At 42.3% G+C, this 23,271-nt stretch overlaps 1 protein-coding gene across 2 annotated transcripts in view; it reads left to right on the top strand.

Moving 5' to 3' along the window:
* CHN1 (chimerin 1) overlaps positions 1-23,271 on the top strand; it is a 139,070-nt gene that overhangs the window by 18,271 nt on the left and 97,528 nt on the right. The window contains exons 2-3 of one of the 2 annotated variants that reach the window (XM_084813389.1): positions 17,363-17,401; positions 19,855-19,910. The exons of the other annotated variant lie outside the window; for it this stretch is intronic. Coding sequence (XP_084669515.1) covers positions 17,363-17,401; positions 19,855-19,910 — 95 coding nt within the window. The remainder of the gene's footprint in view (positions 1-17,362; positions 17,402-19,854; positions 19,911-23,271) is intronic. 2 annotated transcript variants of the gene reach the window in all.

The following is a 23,271-nucleotide window of genomic DNA, read 5'->3' as shown; positions in this document are numbered from 1 at the left end:
GATTTAACTGAGTTCATTCTTCATAGTGGTGTGTAATGTGTATACAGCAGAGATGGGCAAGCTGGTGATCTCCAGACGTTTTAGACTACACCTCCCATAATCATTGATGTTTGCCCACGCTGGCTGGGGCTGATGAGAGTTGTAGTTCAAAACAGCTGGAGGGCGCGAGGTTTTACCTAAACAATAGAAGTTTATGACCAGAGCTTCAATCCCTGGCATCTCTAGGTGGGGCTGGCAAAGACCCCTGCCTGAAATCCTGAAGAGCTGCTGTCAGTCAGTACAGACAGTACTCAACTAGATGGACCAGTGAGCTGGCTCTATATAAGGCAGCTTCCTATGTTCCCACTTAAGTGACACTGTTGAAGGCTTTGGCTTCTTAACAGCATTTGCCTTTGTGTGAGATGCTAGGGGCCTGCTATATATCATCATGGGAAGTGGATGAAGTTGCTATACTTCTCCCATGGGAACTTTATCACTTCCCAGGGATTCAGTCCCTCCTTGGGATCCTTTTAAAGCCTGGGCACTTGCTTCTTAAAACTTAGCACTGCCTATACAGTGCTAAAAACCACACAGTGTTGAGCGCCTGAGTGCCATGTTGCCCTTGGGGAGCTACCAGGTGCCCCAGCATTAAGGAGCCAGGGGCTATGTGTACTTGAAAAATGAGGGGATAATCAAGTTCTCTTGCTATGTTAGCTTTAAATGTGGGGTTGCCACAGGCAAACTAGCCCATGTGTGTTGAACCGTAAATCCAGAGGTATTTTGTGACAGTTTTATAAACCTTTTAATGGGAATTCCTGAAAAATACCATTAGGATTCCATCACACCAGAACACTTCAACATGCTTGCTGCATTAAATGAACCTTCCTTTCCATTTGGTCTTTGGAGTTTTGCACATGGTAAGTCTACTTCATATAATCACATTTATATGAAATTGGCTTGTGTGTTTTAATGTAGCCAGGGGAGGGGGCAAAGATCTTGAAACAATTGCAGTCTTATACCGTTTTTTTTACCCTACGGCTAAGAAAGTAGCTGCCACAGTGCACTCAGCCTTGTCCGGACTAATGAGCATACATTCTGGGGCTGCCTCCTAAGGCTTAGTTACCAGTGTGGTATTATTTAGCTAGGCACCCAGGTACTACTGCTCCTCCTTTGTATTAATAACCCTGCTTGTTAGAACACAGCAACCAAACTGCACTGAAATAATAGGCAAGTGGAGGATTTTAAAGCAAGAAACAGTCAAGAATATTTACAATCAAAGATGAGATTTCAGCTTTTGTATATAAATATGTACGGTTGTTACGTATTCAGTTCCTGTCTTTAATATGGAGTCCTTCCAGATGGACAGCTCCTAGGACTACAAAAGGCTTTCTCCATCTATTCCATCTTTCCCTGCTTGAACAGATGTTTTCTGCTAAGAAAAAAGATGGAAGAAGCAATGGGAAGACACAGGAAGGTTACAGAGGGAAGACAGCGTCATCTGGACCCTCTGTGCAATTCCGTGAATGAGGCAGGGTGAAGGCACAATAAAAGCCTAGTCTGGAAGCACCCAGGAATTCATTACTGTCTGCTACAGATGCAGCTGAGCAACAGTTCCATCCCTCTTCCAGCGACTGCTGGGTCCTTTCCACACTATCTGTCACCCTCACTGTAGCCTTTGTGTGTGATACTTTCTACAAGAGTGTTTCCAGATGGGCAGTTTCTAGCCCTGTCCATATATCCTCTATAAGCTACAACATGAATAGCAATTGACTTCCTAAACCAGTGGAGGTATTGTGTTTGTGTACATACCGTTATGTTCTGTCCACACTAGTGGGTGTGACATGGCCTCTGTGGGTGTGTAACAGGGAAAGTACAATTTATCTGAGCAGCCATGTTAAAAACATTTTTCTGTTATTTAACACAGTCAGTTATATTTCTTCTATAGCATTTATTTCAGTGTGGTTGCTATGTGACATGAGATGTAAGTGTTTTAAAGGAGGGGAGGGGGGAAGTTGCTAACATCGTAGTGGCCAGAAAGATTGTCGGGGGGGTTTTAAAAGCAAGAATTCATTTCTTTAGTTAGGGTAGTAATAGTCTTTCACTGAAGCAGTATTATGTACATATTTTAATTTTTTAAAATAGCAAAAACCTACTTTAGTGCTGATTAAAGGCTACGCCCAATTTTACAGTTTGGGGCTGGCAGGGAGCATGGAGGGTGCATGGGGAGGGGGAATCTGCTCCATTGCTGGATGCTGTTTTGTCAGCAGAATAACACAGTGAACTGGATTTCACTCAAAGTATGAGTGAAAATGGGGTAACAAGATGGCTCTATGGGAAAGGTAATAATGGGGGTGTCTTTAAAAAAACAAAAGTTCACAAAATGACAGGGTGTTGCTGCAAGGTTTGGTGAGAAGAGGATAGCCATGTTTGTGTTCACCACTTTAAAAAGAACGAAAAAGAATATGACTAGATGACTGCTGGAGTTATATGACTTCCAAAACTTAAATCCAAAATCTACTGAAACAAGATGCAAGCATGGGATTAGGGTATCATAGAATCATAGAATAGTAGGGTTGGAAGGGGCCTACAAGGCCATCGAGTCCAACCCCCTGCTCAATGCAGGAATCCAAGTCAGAGCATCCCCAACAGATGGCTGTCCAGCCTCATCTTGAATGCCTCCAGTGTGGGACAGCCCACAACCTCCCTAGGTCATTGGTTCCATTGTCGTATTGCTCTAACAGTCAGGAAGTTTTTCCTGATGTTCAGCCGGAATCTGGCTTCCTGTCACTTGAGCCCGTTATCCCTTGTCCTGCACTCTGGGATGATCAAGAAGAGATCCTGGCCTTCCTCTCTGTGACAACCTTTCAAGTACTTGAAGAGCGCTATCATATCTCCCCTCAGTCTTCTCTTCTCAAGGCTAAACATGCCCAGTTCTTTCAGTCTCTCTTCATAGGGCTTTGTTTCCAGTCCCCTGATCATCTTTGTTGCCCTCCTCTGAACCCTGTCCAGTTTGTCTGCATCCTTCTTAAAGTGTGGTGCCCAGAACTGGACGCAGTACTCCAGATGAGGCCTAACCAGTGCTGAGTAGAGGGGAACTAGTACTTCCCGGGATTTGGAAGCTATGCTTCTATGAATGCAGCCCAAAAGAGCATTTGCCTTTTTTGCAGCCACATCACATTGTTGGCTCATATTCAGCTTGTGATCGACAACAATTCCAAGATCCTTCTCGCTTGTAGTGTGGTTGAGCCACGTATCCCCCATCTTGTAATTTGCATTTGGTTTCTTTTTCCTAGGTGCAGAACTTGGCATTTATCCCTATTAAATATCATTCTGTTGTTTTCTGCCCAGTGCTCCAGTCTATCCAGATCACTTTGAATTTTGTTTCTGTCTTCCAAAGTATTAGGTATCCCGCCCAATTTTGTGTCATCTGCAAATTTGATCAGCATTCCCTGCACCTCCTCCTCCAAGTCATTCATACAAATGTTGAAGAGCACTGGGCCTAGGACTGAGTCCTGCGGTACCCCACTCGTTACCTCTCCCCAGTTTGAGAAGGTCCCATTGATAAGCACTCTTTGAGTCCGATTCTGTAGCCAACTGTGGATCCACCGGATCGTTGTTTCATCTAGCCCACTTTGAGCTAGTTTGCCCATCAGGATATCATGGGGCACTTTGTCGAAAGCTTTGCTGAAGTCGAGGTATATGATGTCTACAGCATTCCCATGGTCCACAAGGGAGGTTACTTGATCAAAAAATGAGATCATATTCGTCTGGCAGGACTTGTTCTTGACAAATCCATGTTGGCTTCGAGTAATCACTGCATTGTTTTCAAGGTGCTTCCAGATGGATTGCTGTATCATCTGCTCCATCCCAGGGATTGATGTCAGACTGACTGGTCTGTAGTTCCCAGGTTCCTCCTTTTTACCCTTTTTGAAGATAGGGACAGGACAACATTAGCCCTCCTCCAGTCATCTGGCACTTCCCCTGTCCTCCATGATTTCTCAAAGAGAATAGACAGCGGTTCTGAGAGTTCTTCTGCCAGTTCCTTTATTACTCTAGGGGTAGGGGAAGATCTGTCACTAAAAATGTCTAATCTAAACCTTAGGCATGGTTTGTGACATCTGCACAAATGCAGATGTAACAGCCATACGTAAGCCATCTGTGACGAGACTCACATTTTCTCAGGAACAAAGTATGAAGGCTTGAATCCAGACTCTGCCTCCTGTGGATGGAAGGGCTCTTTCCACCCACGGAAGGCTTCTAGTCCAGCAGAGAATTTCTGTTGGCAGAATGGGGGAGGAGGTGACCTTCACCAATCTCCACTCCCCCCCCCCCGCAGTTTTGCCCCTGAAAATCTGAACTAGAGGGCTGGGATACCCTCAGTAACAGCCTGCAGGGTGGCACTGGGGGCAGCAGAGGGAGGGACGAAACAGCTAACATTGCCTCCCCACCCCCCACTGAACTCCGCTCAGGGAGTGCTGGTGGGCAAACCCCTAGATCCAACCCAAAATGTTTGGCAAAATATGAAATCCTCACAAAAGAAACAGGGCTTTGAGGGAAAACATATATAGGGTTGGCATGCTGGTCAGTTGACCATTAAGATATTGTCAAATGACTATTATTGGGGCACCTTCAGGAACAGTGTGGGAGGGAGGTGACCCTGAGGGCTGCAGGAGCAATAATTGAAAATAATCTCCCTGATTGCTTCCAGTGGGGAGCCTCCATTGATGTCGGTCTCTTCGTCAGAAAGATAAGTCTGGATCCAACCCTTAGACTGTATGCAACAAATTAGAAAAAATGTGCCATTACAACCCCTCTCCTTCCAGAGAGCTTAGTGGCATTTTATCTTTGCAATGGCCCAGTGAGAATGGGTAGTGGAACAGTGACTTAACCAAAGCCATCCAGTGACCTTTGTGGAGATTTGAAGTCCAAGACTAAGTCCAACACTGTCCCATTATGCCGTACAGGTAGGCTATACTGAAAGAAATGAAAGATCCCCAGGTTTGCTACACTCCTTCCATTAGATGCTTTTAGGGCACAATCCTTTTTTTTTTTGTGCACAATCCTTGCCAACATGAGATGGCAAGATTGAACATCAACATCTTGGGAATCAGCGAACTAAAATGGACAAGCCTGGGCAAATTTAATTCAGGGGACCATTATATCTACTATTGTGGGCAAGAATCCCTTAGAAGAAATGGAGTAGCACTCATAGTCAACAAAAGGGTGGGAAAAGCAGTACTGGGGTACAATCTCAAAAATGATAGAATGATGTCAGTACGAATCCAAGGCAAACCGTTCAGCATCACAGTAATGCAAGTCTATGCCCCAACCACTGATGCAGAAGAAGCTGAGGTAGATAGGTTCTATGAAGACCTGCAACACCTTCTAGAACTAACACCAAAAAAAGATGTCCTCTTCATCATAGGGGATTGGAATGCTAAAGTAGGAAATCAAGAAATCACCGGGATAACAGGCAAGCATGGCCTTGGTGTACAAAATGAAGCAGGACAAAAGCTAATAGAGTTTTGCCAAGAGAACACACTGATCATAGCAAACACTCTTTTCCAACAGCGCAAGAGGCGACTCTACACATGGACATCACCAGATGGTCAATATCGAAATCAGATTGATTATGTCCTTTGCAGCCAAAGATGGAGAAGCTCTATACAGTCAGTAAAAACAAGACCTGGAGCTGACTGTGGCTCAGATCATGAGCTTCTTATCGCAAAATTTCGGCTTAATTTGATGGACGTAGGGAAAACCACCAAACCATTCAGGTATGACCTAAATCATATCTCTTCTGAATATACAGTGGAGGTGAGGAATAGATTGAAGAGACTAGACCTGATAGACAGAGTGCCTGAGGAACTATGGACGGAGGTCTGTAACATTGTTCAGGAGGCAGCAACTCAGTCCATCCCAAAGAAAAAGAAATGCAAGAAAGCAAAGTGGCTGTCTGAGGAGGCTTTACAAGTAGCTGAGGAAAGAAGGGAAGCGAAAAGCAAGGGAGAAAGGGGAAGATATATCCAACTGAATGCAGAGTTCCAGAGAATAGCAAGGAGAGACAAGAAGGCCTTCTTAAATGAACAATGCAAAGAAATCGAAGAAAACAATAGAATGGGAAAGACTAGAGATCTTTTCAAGAAAATCGGAGATCTCAAGGGAATGTTTTGTGCAAAGATGGGCATGATAAAGGACAAAGAAGGTAGGGACCTCACAGAAGCAGATGAGATTAAGAAGAGGTGGAAAGAAGACACAGAAGAACTATACAGGAAAGATCTGAATGTCCCTGATAGCCATGATAGTGTGGTCACTGAACTTGAGCCGGACATCCTTGAGAGTGAAGTCAAGTGGGCCTTAGGAAGCATGACTAACAAGAAAGCTAGTGGAGATGACAGTATTCCAGCTAAGCTATTTAAGATCCTAAAAGATGATGCTGTTAAAGTGCTGCACTCAATATGCCAACAAATTTGGAACACTCAACAATGGCCACAAGACTGGAAAAGGTCAGTTTACATTCCAATTCCAAAGAAGGGCAATGCCAAAGAGTGTTCAAACTACCGTACAATTGCACTCATTTCACATGCCAGCAAGGTGATGCTCAAAATCCTACAAGCTAGGCTACAGCAGTATGCGAACCGAGAACTACCGGAAGTACAAGCTGGGTTCCGAAGAGGCAGAGGAACTAGAGATCAAATCGCCAACATTCGCTGGATCATGGAGAAAGCAAGAGAATTCCAGAAAAACATCTATTTCTGATTCATTGACTACACTAAAGCCTTTGATTGTGTAGATCACAACAAACTGTGGCAAATTCTTAAAGAGATGGGAGTACCAGACCACCTTACCTGTCTCCTGAGAAACCTGTATGAGGGTCAAGAAGCAACTGTATGAACCAGACATGGAACAACCGAGTGGTTCAGAATTGGGAAAGGAGTATGACAAGGCTGTATATTGTCTCCCTGCTTATTTAACTTATATGCAGAGTACATCATGAGAAACGCCGGGTTGGATGACTCACAGGTCGGAATTAAGATTGCTGGGAGAATTATCAACAACCTCAGATACGCAAACGATACCACCCTAATGGCAGAAAGCGAAGAGCATCTAAAGAGCCTCTTGTTGAGGGTGAAAGTGGAGTGTGCAAAAGCTGGTTTGAATCTCAACATTAAAACAATTAAAATCATGGCATCTGTCCCCATCACTTCCTAGCATATAGAAGGGGAAGAAATGGAAGCAGTGACAGATTTTACTTTCTTGGGCTCCAAGATCACCGCAGACGGTGACTGTAGCCATGAATTTAAAAGACACTTGCTCCTTGGGAGGAAAGTGATGGCAAACCAAGACAACAAAGGTTCGTATAATCAAAGGTTCGTCTAATCAAAGCTATGGTTTTCCCAGTAGTAGTGTATGGCTGTGAGAGCTGGACTATAAGGAAGGCTGAGCCCCGAAGAATTGATGCCTTCGAACTGTGGTGCTGGAGAAGACTCTTACGAGTCCCCTGGACTGCAAAGAGGTCAAATCAGTCCATCCTAAAGGAAATCAACCCTGACTGCTCATTGGAAGCTGATCCTGAAGCTGAAGCTCAAATATTCTGGCCACCTAATGCGAAGAGAAAAGTCACTGGAAAAGACCCTGATGCTGGGAAAGATTGAAGGCAAAAGGAGAAGGGGACGGCAGAGGATGAGATGGCTAGATAGCATCACCGACGCAATGAATATGAACTTGAGCACACTCCGGGAGAGAGCGGAGGACAGGAGGGCCTGGCGTGCTATTGTCCATGTGGTCACGAAGAGTCAGACATGACTTAACGACTGAACAACAACCTCTTGCTGCTAGTCAGCAGCTACATGGCCATAGGATAGATCGGTTCCCAGAGAACCAAACTGCACCCACTCCCATACCGCCTTGTAAGCAGCACAGATCGGCCCCATGCACCGCGCTTGGAAGAGCAGCACGGAGCGGGGAAAACAGAGCGTTCCTGGGAGCGGGGCAGAGCGGGCAGGTCAGAAGTGCTGGTACGACACATCCTATGTGTCATCTGGCTGCCTCTCCCCATACTCCGAGGTCCCGTGGCTAGACAGCTGAAATCGGCTGTCTAGCCGCGAAAGCAGCACGGTGGGAGCGGGGAGGAGATCCGCTCCTCCCACCCTGCCCTGGATAGACCGTTGCCCCCAGGCTCGGAGGCGACCGTCGATCCGCATAGGGTTGCCCCCTTCATTTCCTTCCTTGTGTGGAGGAAGGGGAAGGAGTGTGCAAATGTAAGGCTCATCCCTGCTTATGACTGGCAGGTTTGTTGTTGTGTGTGTCTGAATAATGTTTTGCTTGAGTTAGGTGGAAGAACGTGTGAAATTGTGGATGTGCCTGCTGGAAACTAAAATCCTACATGCATTGCTTTGTAGATTTAAAGGTCCACAAGATGGCGCTTTTAATCTTCCAAGCTCTGCAGGAAAGCCTCATTCAGAACAGGTTAATGCTTGTGACATAAATAAAGATCACCAAATAATGTATAAGTCATTTAAGATTTAGTAGATCTCCCAATTCAAATATTTAGGGGTAGTCCTTCAAGCAAACGGTTCCAGGAAGGCTCACAGCGAATATGTGGCGTTAAACGCACAGAGAAGCTCGTCAGCAATAGCACAATTTATGAGAATGAAAGGCGACCACTATATCCCTTTAGCCCTCCAATTATACAAAGCAAAAGTACTAGCACAATTATTGTACAGCTCTCAATTGGGGCCTTTCCCAAATACCCAAATATTAGAACGTGTACAATCAAAATTTTTGAGGGCAATATTGGTTGTTCCTAGGGATGTCTCCAATGCAAAGATAAGATTAGAGACTGGCCTGATCAAAACTGAAGCTAGAGTTTGGGTGGCTGTTCTTGTGTACTGGCTTACACTGTCATATTTTCCTAGTGGCCTTGCCCCACTAATTTTGCAAGATGATTATAAATCCAATTGGATTCAGTCAATTGAACAGAAAATAGCTTTCTTGGGTCTTCCCATGCGGACTTTATTAAATATGGGTTTTGAACAGGCAGTGGAGATTATCAAGTGGCGCATTGCAGATATTGAGAGACAAAGTGACCTCAATAGTGCCCCAGAATTCTATCTTAGGGAGGACTGCAGATACATCATAATAGCTGCACCCTATCTTGAACAACTGGAACTGCATAAACATAGAAGGGCATTTACCTTGGCCCGTCTAAATGGACTCCCCTTGGCAGTTTTGCAGGGACGGTACAAAAAGATCCCCTGGTCAGACTGCCTTTGCCCCTGTGGCATGGAACAGATAGAAACTACAGAGCACGTTTTGCTGTGGTGTATATTTTATAGAGATATTCATGCCACACTCATCTCCCCACTGATTAATCGCTTTCCGGGACGTACAGGACAACAATATACCTACATATTGTTGTCTGACACTAATTCAACGTGTACATATAGTGTCGCCAAATTTTTTGCTGCCGCAGTAGGTGTTCGAAGAAGGATGCTGAGGGAGCTCGGACTTACCTAGCTGGATGAAAGACAAAGTCTGGAGAGTAATGCCATTCACCCAATATGGCTGATATGCATTACATTAGTACTACACTGTGTTGAAGTGTCTATTTGATTGGGGATATATGGCAGATAATTTTAATGTAGTTCCTTTTTTGAGCTGGTCTTTGACCGTAATAAAGTTGTGTTCTGTTCTGTTCTGTTTTAGTCTATTCTATTAGTCTGTCCTCCAGAGTATCAGAACTACATCAAGTCTTAAAGATTGAGTTTGGAGCCCACTCTAAATAAACTGCAATATATTTTAAGCATGGGTGGATATTTTCATGGGTGAATATTGATCAGGCAATTATAATTAAGGCTGGAAAAACAAAACAAAATGGTAGTGTAACAGAGTTAGGTTGAAGTTTGAACTACTTGATCAAATAGTAGTGGGCTTTTAAAGAAATATTTAGGACTTAATCCAGTCTGTTGTAGGTGGAACATTGACACATAGAGGGATGTCAATAAGACATATGCCCTATACAGCATTTTGCTTGCAACATGAGTAGTACCAAACCGAGGAAGGGACATGAATGCTCACACAACATTCCTGCGCACCCAGCTACTTCAAAGACCTTCACACATTTACCACAAAGATCTGACAGGGAGTTGTAATTGCATTCAGCTGAGTGCAGTTAATAAGTCCAGTGCATTCAGGAACCCTGCCTTATCAGGTTTCCCAATCATGGATAGGGTTATAACCTCATTCAGCAGAACACACAATCCCCTTTCAGATCTTTGTGCTAAATGTGCAAAGATCTCTAAATCAGCCAGGCGTGTGGGGAAGTTGGGTGTGGCTTTTCCGTGCACCTACATCCCCTCCACAGTTGAGGGGGGAAAGGCAGGAATTTTAAAAATGAATGCATATCTTAGAATTCTTAGATTCTTCTTAGAAAGAAGAACACATAAGTTTCTTTCCTCTACTAATAAAATCTATGGCTTTACTTTAATGCATTCATTAAGGGCTCTGCTCCCTTACATTTCTCATACCACAAGGATATCACAGGTACTGGATGTCTAAGGGCCAGGCTGGCTGTTATGCAGAAAATGTGTGCACAGTCTTCTGACATTTTGCGGTTTGTTTGGATTTTTTATATAATGAAAAGCAGCCTCTGAGGCTGTGATTTGGAGTGGAAGACTGATGGGTGGGGAGAAAGGGACTGCTTTAACTCCTCCTGCCAGTTGTCTGCTTCCTTCCTTCCCTCAGCTGCTTTCCCCATCTGTGGGGGATGGAGGTAAGAGTTGCCGTATCTCTTTGTCCCTGGGCAGAAAAGCAACTGGTGTGTGTCTATTTGGGCCAGACAAATGGCAGGAGGAGAAAGAGTTAAATAGCCTCTATCCCCTGCTTAATTCCATTTTAAACAATATATCTTCAGAGAAAATTAAATGGATATGAACCAAGGGAAAGGCACAGCTGAATAATCTCTGCTACATATGGGAATTCACCTGGCAACTTTCAGAAAGAATACCAGTGTGACTAGGTTTAAGAAACTCTATAGTCTAGAGGATAAAAGCTTTCTCGTTCTTCTTTTTCTGTCTTGGTTTTTTAGTGGCTTGTCAGAAATAAGGATGATTTGAGAGAGCATCATCCTAACAATAGAGGCCATACTTTTCTGGTGTTTGGGTTTCTTTTTCTAGAATTGAAACAGAACTTTGTTTCCCCTCCTCTGCCCCAACCTCATTATTAAAAAAGCTGGGTCCTGTGCAACTGAGCAAGAGGCTCATCATAACCATGCACCCGTTACAATGAAGTGGAAAATGGAGGCATATCTATGTCTGCTGAATAGTATACATGACAGACTATCGGGCTTGCTGTGGCTTGTGCTCCCCCTCCTTCCCCCTCAGTGCTCCAGCCAGCTCCAGCACATATCCCAGGCACCTTTGTGGCAGAGCCTGTCTTCTCTCCTCATCCCGACCCCCTCCCCACTCGCTACCCCTTTTTGTTTACCACCATTTTTTCTGGTGCTTCCGGACTATGGAAATGTGTTGGTAATTTTTTTAAATTATTTTCCCCCCTGTTCTTTTGCAAGTGCACGAGAACATACTTTCACCTTTCTGATATGTGAAGCCTTGCCTTGTCAGTGTCCTTGTATGTTGCAGCTGTCAATGGGAGTGCTGAAGTAGAGTGGGTAACATACAAGGAAACTGACAAGGCAAAACTGCAGATAGGCTTTGTGCACAGTTGACAAGGACCTGGGAGAAAATAATACTATGGAACAGCAGGAACTGATTTGTGCAGTCGGGAATCCTGAAAAGGGTAAAAAATGCAAGAGGAGTAAGTATATCAAACGAGGGGGGCAATATCTCCCACTTGGCAATGTAATCATCTCACTTTAATGTGTTGAACTGACACTTATCAGTGTCCTCCTCCCATTTAACATTTCCCCAGGTCTCCAACAAGTCCAAGGGGAGGGGAGAAGATATTGGCTCCTCCCTTTTTCATGGCTCCTTTTCAGAGAAGTTACTGGAGGAGTGCAAATTTCCCCGCCATATACTTCTCAGCCCTTAAATTTGAGCAAATTTCCCCTCCATGTATTTCACAGCTTCAGCAGATGTGAGCAAGTATTCCCCACAGTTAAGAAAAAAACCCTGACTGGGATGGAGCAAATGGGGTGCCTGTACCAACAGTACTTACACACACACATCCCCGTGGGGACCCATTCTATCCCATGCAGCTGCCTTCTCAGGGTTTCTTTTTTAAAAAATTGTCAAAGATTTGCGCACATCCACTGAGGGTGGGGGAATTAATAACTCCCATTTCTGGACTAGCTGGAGACTCGGGGAAGCGTTGAAAAGGTGGAGGACACTGAGAAGTGTTAGTTCAACACTTCAAAGCAAGGGGGTTATGTTGCCAAGGGGGAGATATTAACCCCCCCTTTTGGCGCACTTACTCCGTCCCACTTTTCCTGCTATTTTCAGAGCTTCTGAATTGCGCTAATGGGTCCCTCCTTTCTCTTACTATTATTTCTTCCCCCAGTCCTTCACGACTGTGTGCAAATGAGCCTATATGCAGCCTCGTCTTGTCAGTTTCCTTGTATGTTATGTACTCCACTTCCCTGCTTCCTTTGACAGCTGAAACCTACAAGGATATTGACTAGGCAAGGCTACACATATTGGACAGGTGACAGTATGCTCTTGGGAAAGAAAAGGAAAAATAAGAAATAAGAAAATCATGAACACATTAGCATACTCCCGAGGCACTAATTTTTTTTTTTAAAGGTGGCAAACAAGTGACGGTTCTTCCAAAGTGCTGTTTGGGCATCGCTGAAGGGGGACACCTGCAAGATCATGAAGAGCAGCATGGGCTTGCTTGGCGGCTCTTGCCAAGATCCCAGCAACCCACAATAAAATTGCTCTCCTGGTTTGGACAACACAACAGCCCACCATGGGTATGAACAACCTTACAAGCCATGGGTTCTCAGGGTGGCTTAGCGTGACACGTGAACCTGCCCATTTGCCCTACTTGGGACAATTAATTAGTTGCTGATCAGTTTCAAGGGGAGGAGGTGACTGACACATTTGGGTACATCTTTTAGGTGGAAGGTACAAAAACATGGGGAATGATAGAAGCACACATTCTATATATGAAAGCACATGTTGTATATAAAATTATCCCTTCTATAAAAAATTGTTTTGTACATTTCCCCCCCAAACATCTGGTTCCTTCTTGTATGATATATATGTAAATTCTAGACTGGGTCCTTTTATTGTGGATCACAAGATAATTAGTTTGCACTCCTAAATACAGTCCCACAGACACTGGCAATCAAAGCATGTATTACATGCAGATTAATATTTTTGTTTTAAATACTAATCTGTTTGAATTGTATTTTAATTTTTGTAAACTGCCCAGAGAGCTTCGGCTATTGGGCGGTATAGAAATGAAAATAAATAAATAAATAAATAAATAATTGTTCCATGCCTTGGAGTCCTGTTCTTGTGGCTGGGGTGTGGGATAAAAATGTAAAAATACATTCCTGATTTCTTTTTTCAGTGTCTTATAACTTTGCCCACAAATTGCATTGTTTTCCTGTCTCTACAAGTAATTTGTATTTATGACTGTTTTTAACTAAAATGTGTTTTTTAAATCAATTAAATTGTTTATCACTTTGGAAAATGTTATCTAAGACATGTAATTTATCCAGTAGCCAATTGTGAAATAAAATTACACAGGAGTATTTATACTTTTTAGAAGGTAAATACTGATATAATGCGACTGAGTGTGAAGCCATTACTACAGAGCATACCACAAGTAAAAATTGTTTGTACCTTTATGATTTAAGATACATGCTGAAAGGAATAAAACCTATAGCATTAAGAGATAATGACAAACAGCACAATCCTATATATGTCTATACAGAAGTAACAGAGAATTCAATAGCACTTAGTCCCATGTAAATTTATATAGGATTGCGGCCCAAATTAAGAGCGGTCAACCTTGATGACTCTCAAAAAATGGGATTCCGTAAGATTTTACCTGCTGATGTAGAGTAGAAACAGTTAATACTCTACATGTGTTGTGTTCTGCAGATATCTATGGCAATGTGTCTTCCAACAGAATTTTTTTTTTTTAAGTTTGATTTTTAATTATTCCCATTGTAGTAATACAGAATATTGTATATGCCTTCAGGGGCCTGAGTTATGGTTTATTTGGGACTGCAATATTTAATTTCTTTGCTTCTGTGTATTAAAATCTATTGGTAAGACTGCATGAATATTTCTAGTGCTTAATGTATGAGAAAATCCTAGGTGAAAGGAGATTAGTTTTTATATTAACAAAACCATAAAACAGTTTCTGAGATTAAAGGGAAAAGCAAAATAATTCAGATAAGAGACAAAGGTTTATGTTCACCTTAGACAACATTCAAACACCACCTAGTTTTAAAATTACACAAAGAACATCTCTCCAGAACGTTTGCATAAATCCATGTCATCTGTGGAAATTAATTTGTCCTTTGTTTATACGCTGTGGAAAGACAGAAGAGGGCACAGGATGGCTTTGTTGTACATGTTCTATGGAGTTGGAAAAAACACCAATTGCATTTTAGTTTTATTAATCAAAGGATACAAATTAGGCTGCCAGAATATATTTTTAACCAGCTGTGGGAAGCCTGTGGCCCATCAGATGATGTTGGACTCCATTTCCCATCAGCCCCAGCCAGCATGGCTACTGGTCAGAGATTATGGGAGTTATAGTTCAACAACATCCACAGGGCCACAAGTTACCCACTCCTGGTTTAAACCTCGTTTTTAGAGTGGGCTGTGATAAAGCCATGCCAAAATTACTTTATGTAAATTTGCCTTCCTCATGCGTATGGATTTCAGTTAAGATGTCTTCTAAATGCTGTCAGCCTTGTGCACCAATGTTTTGTTGTCACTCTAAGGAAAGCTGACTTATTAAAAACTGTTGTCACAAAGTCTCACAGAGGGGACATCTTTGTACATACTCCACATTCCGTTGTTTATGCTTCTGAAAACAGAATCCAGGCTCCTGAAATCCCCTTGTTACTTATTTGATCCCTCTTTGGGATCATATGTAAATATAAGGGATTAGCCCCTGCCACTGGTGTGATGCTTTCCATCAATAGGAGGGGTGATTCCTCTTACCCCTGAGCATTCTCAAAATCTGCTCCAACGGGGTTGTGGGAACTTCCAGAGCAGATTTTTTCTGGGAGGGGGGAGCATGTGGGGGTGCAAAGGGGAGGAGAGGAGGGGAAAAGTCCAATTCTGCAAGTGGAAGTCCACTTGTGTGATGTTGGATCTCACCTATAATGCCCACCCTGTCCTTCAAGTTCAACTTCATCACTGGCCAAGTATCTTGTTAGGTGTTTGCTGGTCTAGTGACAGCTGCTTATGATCTGTCTGTGATGTTAGTGGATGGTTCTGTCTCCTTGCTGTCTTCACCTCACCCTGGAAAGAAGCAATGTGTAGGTCTTCTGTGCTAGTATTCAGCAGTGGTAGGTGTTGGTACCCCATTGTACAGCCATTTGCAGACTTCTTGCTGAGAAGCTCGTGTCCCAACCCTGGGGGACTGGCACCCACTCTTATAGTCTCACAGCTGGTGCTGGGTGTCAGCGGATAACCATCAGCCTCTTCATTAAAAAAAAGAAAATTAAGGAGTGGTATTTTTATGATCTGAAAATAATATACAAGCACCCTCTAAACAGCACAGAAAAATACCATAAAACTTTTGCTTAGTTGTCACTGATGTAGTATGTTTATCAGATAATTTTTGGCATTTTGTTCCCTAATGTGGATGCCCTGAGGTTGCTCAAACAACATTAAGGCAGTAAAACATGTGGGCAATATTTCAAAACAAAACATTTCTGAACACCTGCATGGCATAAATCACTCCTTCTGGCATCTGAATTATAAATATTAGCTTAAATGCAAAGTTTTCTTGCTGCTTGTTTGAGACTTGATCAAGATGTTTTGGCTTTGGCAAAAAATAGCCTTGTTTTTCAGTTAAGTCATTTTCATTTCTTTTAATGAAGATGTATCTGTAGTGTTGCCAGTCCAGCATTTTCAGTCTTTCTGTGTGTTCATATAGTTGAACACGTAGTTCCTCACCTAAATCATTTACTTCTAAAATGAATTTCCATGCATATGTTTCTGGTAAAGGTGGAAGGTTCAAGTTCTGCCAAAACAGTCTTCTCTAGAAGCTTAATTAAAATGCTGCTTAAGTTTTACTAAGTGTAAAGGCAGGCTTACATATGGATGTGCTCGCTTGATGACTCTTAGTGTAAACTGTCTCCCACTGAAAAACGTTGTGTTTGAGTTGACATCAAGTGAAATCTCTGTCTATGCCAAAGATTCCATGGTGTTTGTGATGTGATGGCTCATTCTACACACAAGTTGCCATTTAATGCTACAGTTAACGAATGGTGAGCCATGCCTGTAAACTGGCCCTGTGACCAGATTGACATGTAGTCCGGGGGCAGTGATTTTTGTTTTGGGTTTAGAGCAGAAATGCCAAAAGAAAATGGATGGGATGAGGATCATGTATGCACAGTCAGATTGTAAATGTACCTGGGAGACAGATACCAATAAAGTATACATAAACACTGCACAATACATACAGTATTGTATGTACTGCAATACAAATACACTGTATTTATAAGTTATAAATACTAATAGATATTTAAAGTGTCCTGAGGCACACACAAACAAGTGTCCTGAGGCACACACAAACAAGCCAGTATTAAAATAAACAATAACTGGGAAGTCACAAGATATATTTTAAGAATCTGAACAAAATCCCATCTATGCAAAGGTAAGAACTGGTGAGTATCTGTGACTGGTCAGGTGACTTTGGGATGACCTTGAAGATGAGTCCCTGGGCTCAGCTATAGCTTCAGGCATCTGTAAATGATGCCACTTGGGAGTACTGTAGGGCTAGTTCAGAGCCTGATCAGGAGAAGCAACTGCACAACATTTCTTAAAACATATCAAGAGAAGATCTCTATGTAGTATTAAAGTATGTTACCAGTACTTCTTTTAGGGGTTTCAAACCTTCCATTTGTCTTATGTTTCATTAATTTTAGTCGGTCTTAAGTTGAAAAAGATAACTTTGCTATCATAGTTTTATCCTTTTTCATATTTTCCCCAATTTTAGTTGTTATGTTTGGGGTTCTTTTTACATTGAATACATTTGGGCAAAATGAACTACTTGATTTCAAGTTCTGCCTTTGGATAATCAGTTTGAAAAATGAAATTGTTAAGTGAACCTAACATTTCTGCTAAGTGCAAATCTGCTGAATTTTATTAATGCCTCTCTCAAGTATATTCCACAGATCGGCAGCTTTTCTGCTGTGGTGTTTATACGAGTATGATTATTTTTTCAGATACTGATGAATACAGGCCACCGGTTTGGAAGTCTTATTGTGAGTATTTGATTAGATTTTATTATTAATCACCACACACACATACATTTATATATGTGGTATTGTTGGCATTTTTAAATTCATCAGCTCACAAAAGCAAGGATGTCTCTATTACATCACTTTGTGAATGGCCCCTGTTAAATTATTTGCACTCACACATGTAACACTAAATCATGGTATATATTAACCACAGTTTGTCAAGCAAACAAACTGGGGCTTGTTTTTCCTACTTCTGGTTTATTTCTCTCCCATTTTGCCAGCCTTAAGAGTGGTTTCGTTTCCAGGCGCGTCTTACTGGGCGCCTCTGTTTCAGGGCAGACAGCAGCGCAAACAGGCCAGGAATATGCCATAGTTCTGTGTTCAGACATTGGAGTAAGCTATGGTTTAAACAAGCCAGACTTTGGAAGCCAGCAACAAACCATGGGTTCTATTTGTGGTTTGTAGCTGGTTAATCGTTTGTTTATTTGTGGGGTGGCTTTGGACACATAAGTGCATTCGTACATAATGGCAGCAAATTGTGCAAGCCACTTCTAGTTGCAAAACGACCTATGAATGCTTGTTTATAGGTTGTTAGCATGACATGCAAATCTGAATACACTGGGTTGTTTATGGGTTAAACAACTCAGAGTTAACCTACAGTTTGTTCTTAGGTTAACTCTAGGTAGTTTAACCCATGAACAACCCAGCGTGTCCAGTTTCACATGCCATGCTAACAACCAACGAACGCATTCATAGGTCATTTTGCAACATGGAAGCAGCTTGCACCCTGGCATGGTTTTGCCATTGTGATGTGCAAACCAGGTCCATGAGAAGCCAGATTTCAAGAAGCCACACCGTGGCCTAGTGTTATGTGCGAACTAGGCCATGGATTTGAAAGCCATGGCATTTAAAGCCCAATATTATGACTGACTTTAGCTGCTGTGACATGTTTAGATGGGGGGATGGGGGGCATAATGCTACACATTGCATCTCTTTTGTAGAGGACAGAAAAACCTTTTCATTTAACTGATAGCTCCTCATTTTAAATCTGCACGTTGTCTCTTGTATACTTTGAAGAGTGAGCAAATCAAGATAGAAACCTTCACAAATCCAAATCCTGAACAATAATCTTTTCCAAACCATGGGGGTGGGGTCTAGATTTACAAGAGCAAAGTCAGGTATCTTTCAAGATGGAATTTGGTGTAATTTTGTTAGCGTGTGAACTCCTTTATAAGCAGAAGTTGGAACGAGGAAAGGTAGCACCATATTTGATCTCAGGATCTGAAAATTGGTAGGTATAGATCAAAGGATGTATTTGTTTTTTGTTTTTTTACAGATTAGGAGATGCTGGTGGTGGTGCATCTTTCATGTGTTTTTACTCTAGGGCATTGGTTCGTGCTGCCAAATAGTTGGACGACAGGACTTGACTGTCATGATCAGTGTTTCGTTATAGTGTTCCACCATGATTTAAGTCTGTTCTGTATTGAAATGGAGGTAATGCCAACCTTCATTTCATTTGTGCCCAGGCCTTTTCTCTTCACAGCCTCGAAGGAACTGCAGTACTTTTTAAGACTCCCCTGCCTACAGCTGCTATTACATAATCGCTATTGTCAGAACCTTTGTCTGCTTCAAAGCCCCTTAAGTGTCCCACTGTGCAGCTTTTGAGTCATAACTTATTATATCAGTCGCTTGTCACATGCCAAGCCAGTTATTTAATAAAAAACCATTAACACATAAAGTGACTTGAAGCAGGCTTTTGTCTTCAAGCTGATGATTAAAGGATAAAATTGGCACTCATTGTGTCACTTATATTAAACATCATTAATCACAACAGTCATACATCCAGCACTTGTCACGAAGAAATGCATGTGTGGTGTCTTCGTTGCAAATAAGAATAATAAATCTCTGAAAAAATAACCTTTTGCAAAGAAAGTGAGCTTTTGCCCTTTTTGTTTGTTTGTTTGTTTGTTCACTTTGGAGGATATGCCACAACCCATAATATTAAGGTTGTTCAGCCTTTATTATAATGAGGTCTTGTTGGCAACCAAACGATGTATTTCTGTTGAAAGTTTCGTATGTGTATAAGTGCCTTCAGTTCTCTTTCAAATCCATGGAGATTTGTGGATGTATAATATATTGTAAGGTGTTCAGGGCTGGATCTAAGCAATGGATTTAACTCCCCCATCCTTCCTGTTCATGTTGCTATTTTGATTATGTTTAGCTGATATGTACATGTTTATATTCAGTTATATATTTTTCTTTCTTTTTTCCTTATGTATTGTACTTTGGGGCATAATTTATAATGGAAAAGTGGCATACAAAAAATTGATCATGGTAACTGGTCACTGTACAGAGAGATCCCTATGTCATTAAATAATCCATAAACAAACAAGTTAATGTTCAAATGCTTACTTTAAAATCAATTATGTGTTAGGCATTAAAATGAAATCCATTTTACCTCTGCCTTCTCCTAGTATATCAGCTGCAACAAGAAGCTCCCCATCCTAGGAGGGTTACCTGCACATCTGAGGTGGGTACCATGAAAGCTAAAAAAAACACTGTAGGCTTATTTGAATACTGAATACTGTTCCGTAGTTTACATTCTAGTTCTGCCAGGCCTCAGTGCACCAGCAGAGCCTGTTGTCACATGCCCTGAGCCTCACTTGATTTATGTCCCCTGTAGCCACCATTCCGCAGCACTCCACAATGCCTCTGAATGACAGTATGTTAGGGACATTGTGGGAAATGCTGCTACTGCCGGGCAAGCCAGGGAGATGCACTACATCAGAGAGGCATTGAGCTGAGAGCCCCTTTAAACCTGGAGCTGGCCCTGACGTTTGGATGTTTATTTTTTAAAACATTAAGCAGTATTCATCTTCCTTAAGGTGCTGTTACATATCTCTCCACATACCTCTCTGTGAATTCTGCAGTTCTATCAAACATGAAGAACTGGAAAGGTACAGCGAAAGAGTTAAACTTGCCATCTTCTCAGGGATGGTTGATGGTGGCATGGAGAGTAGTCAAATAACTTCAAAAATCGATGTGATTTCCTGCTGGCTTTAAAAAATCATAGTTTTGATTTGCACCATGCTCGGCTATCTTTCGTTTTGCCTATCTTATTACATCAGGTACTCATTGGTTTAGGTAGAGACAGCCATTAATTGTCTTATGTTTGTGTAAGTAAGAGAAAGCAGGACTCATGGGATATAGATACACATTCAACTATTAGAATGTAAGCCAGTTCTTGGTGACTAACCCTTCCCAGATATTGGGACACCATATTTACAAACTGTGGACTCTTACATTCATCTAGATCAGTGCGGGCAACCTGTGGAACTCCAAATGTTGTTGGACTACAACTCCCATAATCCCTTACCATGAACCATGCTGGCTGAGGTTGATGGGAGTTGCATTCAACATACGGAGGGCCACAGGTTGCCCACCCCTGATCTAGATGATGTGTGAGGCCAAATTAATTTACTGTGATCCTGCAAAGGTGACCCACGCATGGAAACCAGGTTTTGTGCTTGGATATCCTTCCTTCAGGATCTGATTCTCCATAGGATGCACTGTGGGTGATGTAGCATGTAAAGCTTCGTTATGCACCAGTAGTGCTGATTGCTTGCTTGCTGAGTCCAGGTGTCTCCTCCTGTTATCTTCAATGCACAGATGATCAGTGCCGTCTAATCTCTTTGGTGGTATAAGAAAGTGAGGGAGAATGGTATCTTGATCTAGTTCTCTCTCTCATCCTACTAGAGAAAATTGAACTTATTTAAGGTTACAAATGTAGTAGCTCAAATCACCAAGCTTTTGTTTTTCAGTGAACAGTTTTCTTTTATCTATACTACAGTAAGCTGCTGGATCACAGAGTAACATCAATTTCAGTTTTTAATATGCTTCAGCATGAGATTTGACTTGTTGGAATGCAGCTACAAAACACCATTCATGCTAAATAGGCACTGAAAATGATTAAAGTTTTAAATTTTATTGCAACATTTTCATCATGTACCCAAGGAAAGAGGAAATCAATCTTCAAACTGTGTTTGTCATTTTGACATAGCCTTAAATACAGGGGAGCACAGTACTGTCATGGCCTTAATAGCTTATACTGCTTAGATCACAAACAGGATTAATTTACTGAATTAAACAGGAATTTCTTAGTGCAGTTCTCTTTCAGATGTCAGTTGCAATTCTTCCAAATATGCCATAAACCTCAAGGATGAAAAATACAGCTCTAACAGGTGTGAAGTAGTCCATGCTGTTAAAGAAAACACCGTTCCCTGCCAATATTGGTTTGGCAGGCATTTTAATATTTATCTAGCTAACGTTGATTCCTATTCATGAAGTTAAGAATTGATCAGGAGAAATTAGTGGTTCTTCTTCATGGTCTCTATGCATCACAGATTTGGGCCTTGTGCCTGCACGGGGCCTCGACTCAGGAGACTTCTGTAGCTGAAGAGTTTTGGCAGGAACCTTTTCCCCAGCATCCCAGTGTGCATGTCCCTAGCGGTTTGTTGCTTATTCCCTCAGTTCTCGTTATAGCCATTGTGGTAGCCTTGTAAGGGAACTTCTCTTACATTCAGTTCATTATGAAAGTACTTCAAAAGCTGAGGCTCTATTCTGTCTTCTTTTTATCAGAGTTTTTCTGTCTTTACTCTTTTGCATTGTTTTATTTGTAATTTTTTTCATGATCCTGCGATTGCCCTTATGAGCAAATGGCCCTTAAGGCACTGTTTAGAAAGTGTGTCCCTTATGAGGGCAAGTTACCGTCAACCAATGACATTCTCTTTGCTGCTTTTGCCTTGGAGAAGGCCACATTGTCGAGGCTGTCCTCATTGCCAAGCTTTTTTGAAGCAGGCAAAGCGAAATTGTTCTGACCCGTTGAATGCCGCTCTTTGGAAACAAGCATTGGAAGCAGCAGAGGAGCCAAAGGGTATGGCAGAGAAGCCAACCTCACCCTCAGGGAGTTTGCCTGCCACAGGGGAGCCTGCTCCAGAGTTTAGGATATCTTCCCCTCAACATCATATTCCTCTGAGTACATAAGATCCCCCCACTCTAGGCTGATCTTTGGCGTTTTCACTGGCTAAGAAGCTGACCATAAAGGCTAAAGCTTCAGAACAGGCGAGTCTGTCTTCTTTGGAACCTAGACAGAAGGAAAAGACTTCTAAAAAGTTGGATGACTTTACTAGGGATCGAGTGCGTCCCTCAGGTCCTATCACTCTCCCTGATCCTGTTCTGGCATCTCAGGATCAACAGCAGCCCTCTGTACCGGCTGTGTCTCCCAGCACCCCAACATGGAATTGAGTGTGTACTTCACTTCTGACTGCTCCTCCAGATTTGGCTGTGGTATCTTGGGATAAACAGCAACCAACAGTACTGGCCATGTCTCCCATTGCTCCACTAATTCCTCAGGATAGAACATAGACACCTGTACCGATGACCATACCTCCTGTACCACCAATGTTATTCTCACCAATTCCAATGATAAATCCAACTCCTGTGGCAGACCCCATTCTGATCACAACGACACCAGAGGGTGAGAACAGGAACCCATCTCCAACTAATCCACCCACTTTCCCACCTCGTCTGTACTGGCCATATTCTGAGACCAATGTCTGGGATCCCCGGATTTGCTCTTCTCGGTGGCTTCTTTCAGTAGAGGTCATCCCCCTAGTTTTTACAAGTGGAACTGTGGTGAAGAGCAGTCCATATCCCCATTTTCTGACTGGGAGAGATGTTGGACTTGGGACTCCCAATACAGGAGATCCCATGATTGGCTTGAAGACTGTGATGATCTTTATGGTGCCTACTTCTCTCCTCGTCATCATGACCCTCCCCACTGGCGGCCATTGGCTACAGTATGAAGACCACCAGATCAAGAAGACGTTTTT

Source organism: Heloderma suspectum, chromosome 1 (assembly GCF_057233095.1).
Source record: "Heloderma suspectum isolate Gila_16-S chromosome 1, 16-S_ref, whole genome shotgun sequence".
NCBI lineage: Eukaryota > Metazoa > Chordata > Lepidosauria > Squamata > Helodermatidae > Heloderma > Heloderma suspectum.
The sequence above is the reverse complement of the archived record's forward strand: the minus strand, read 5'-3'. Positions and strand labels throughout refer to the sequence as shown.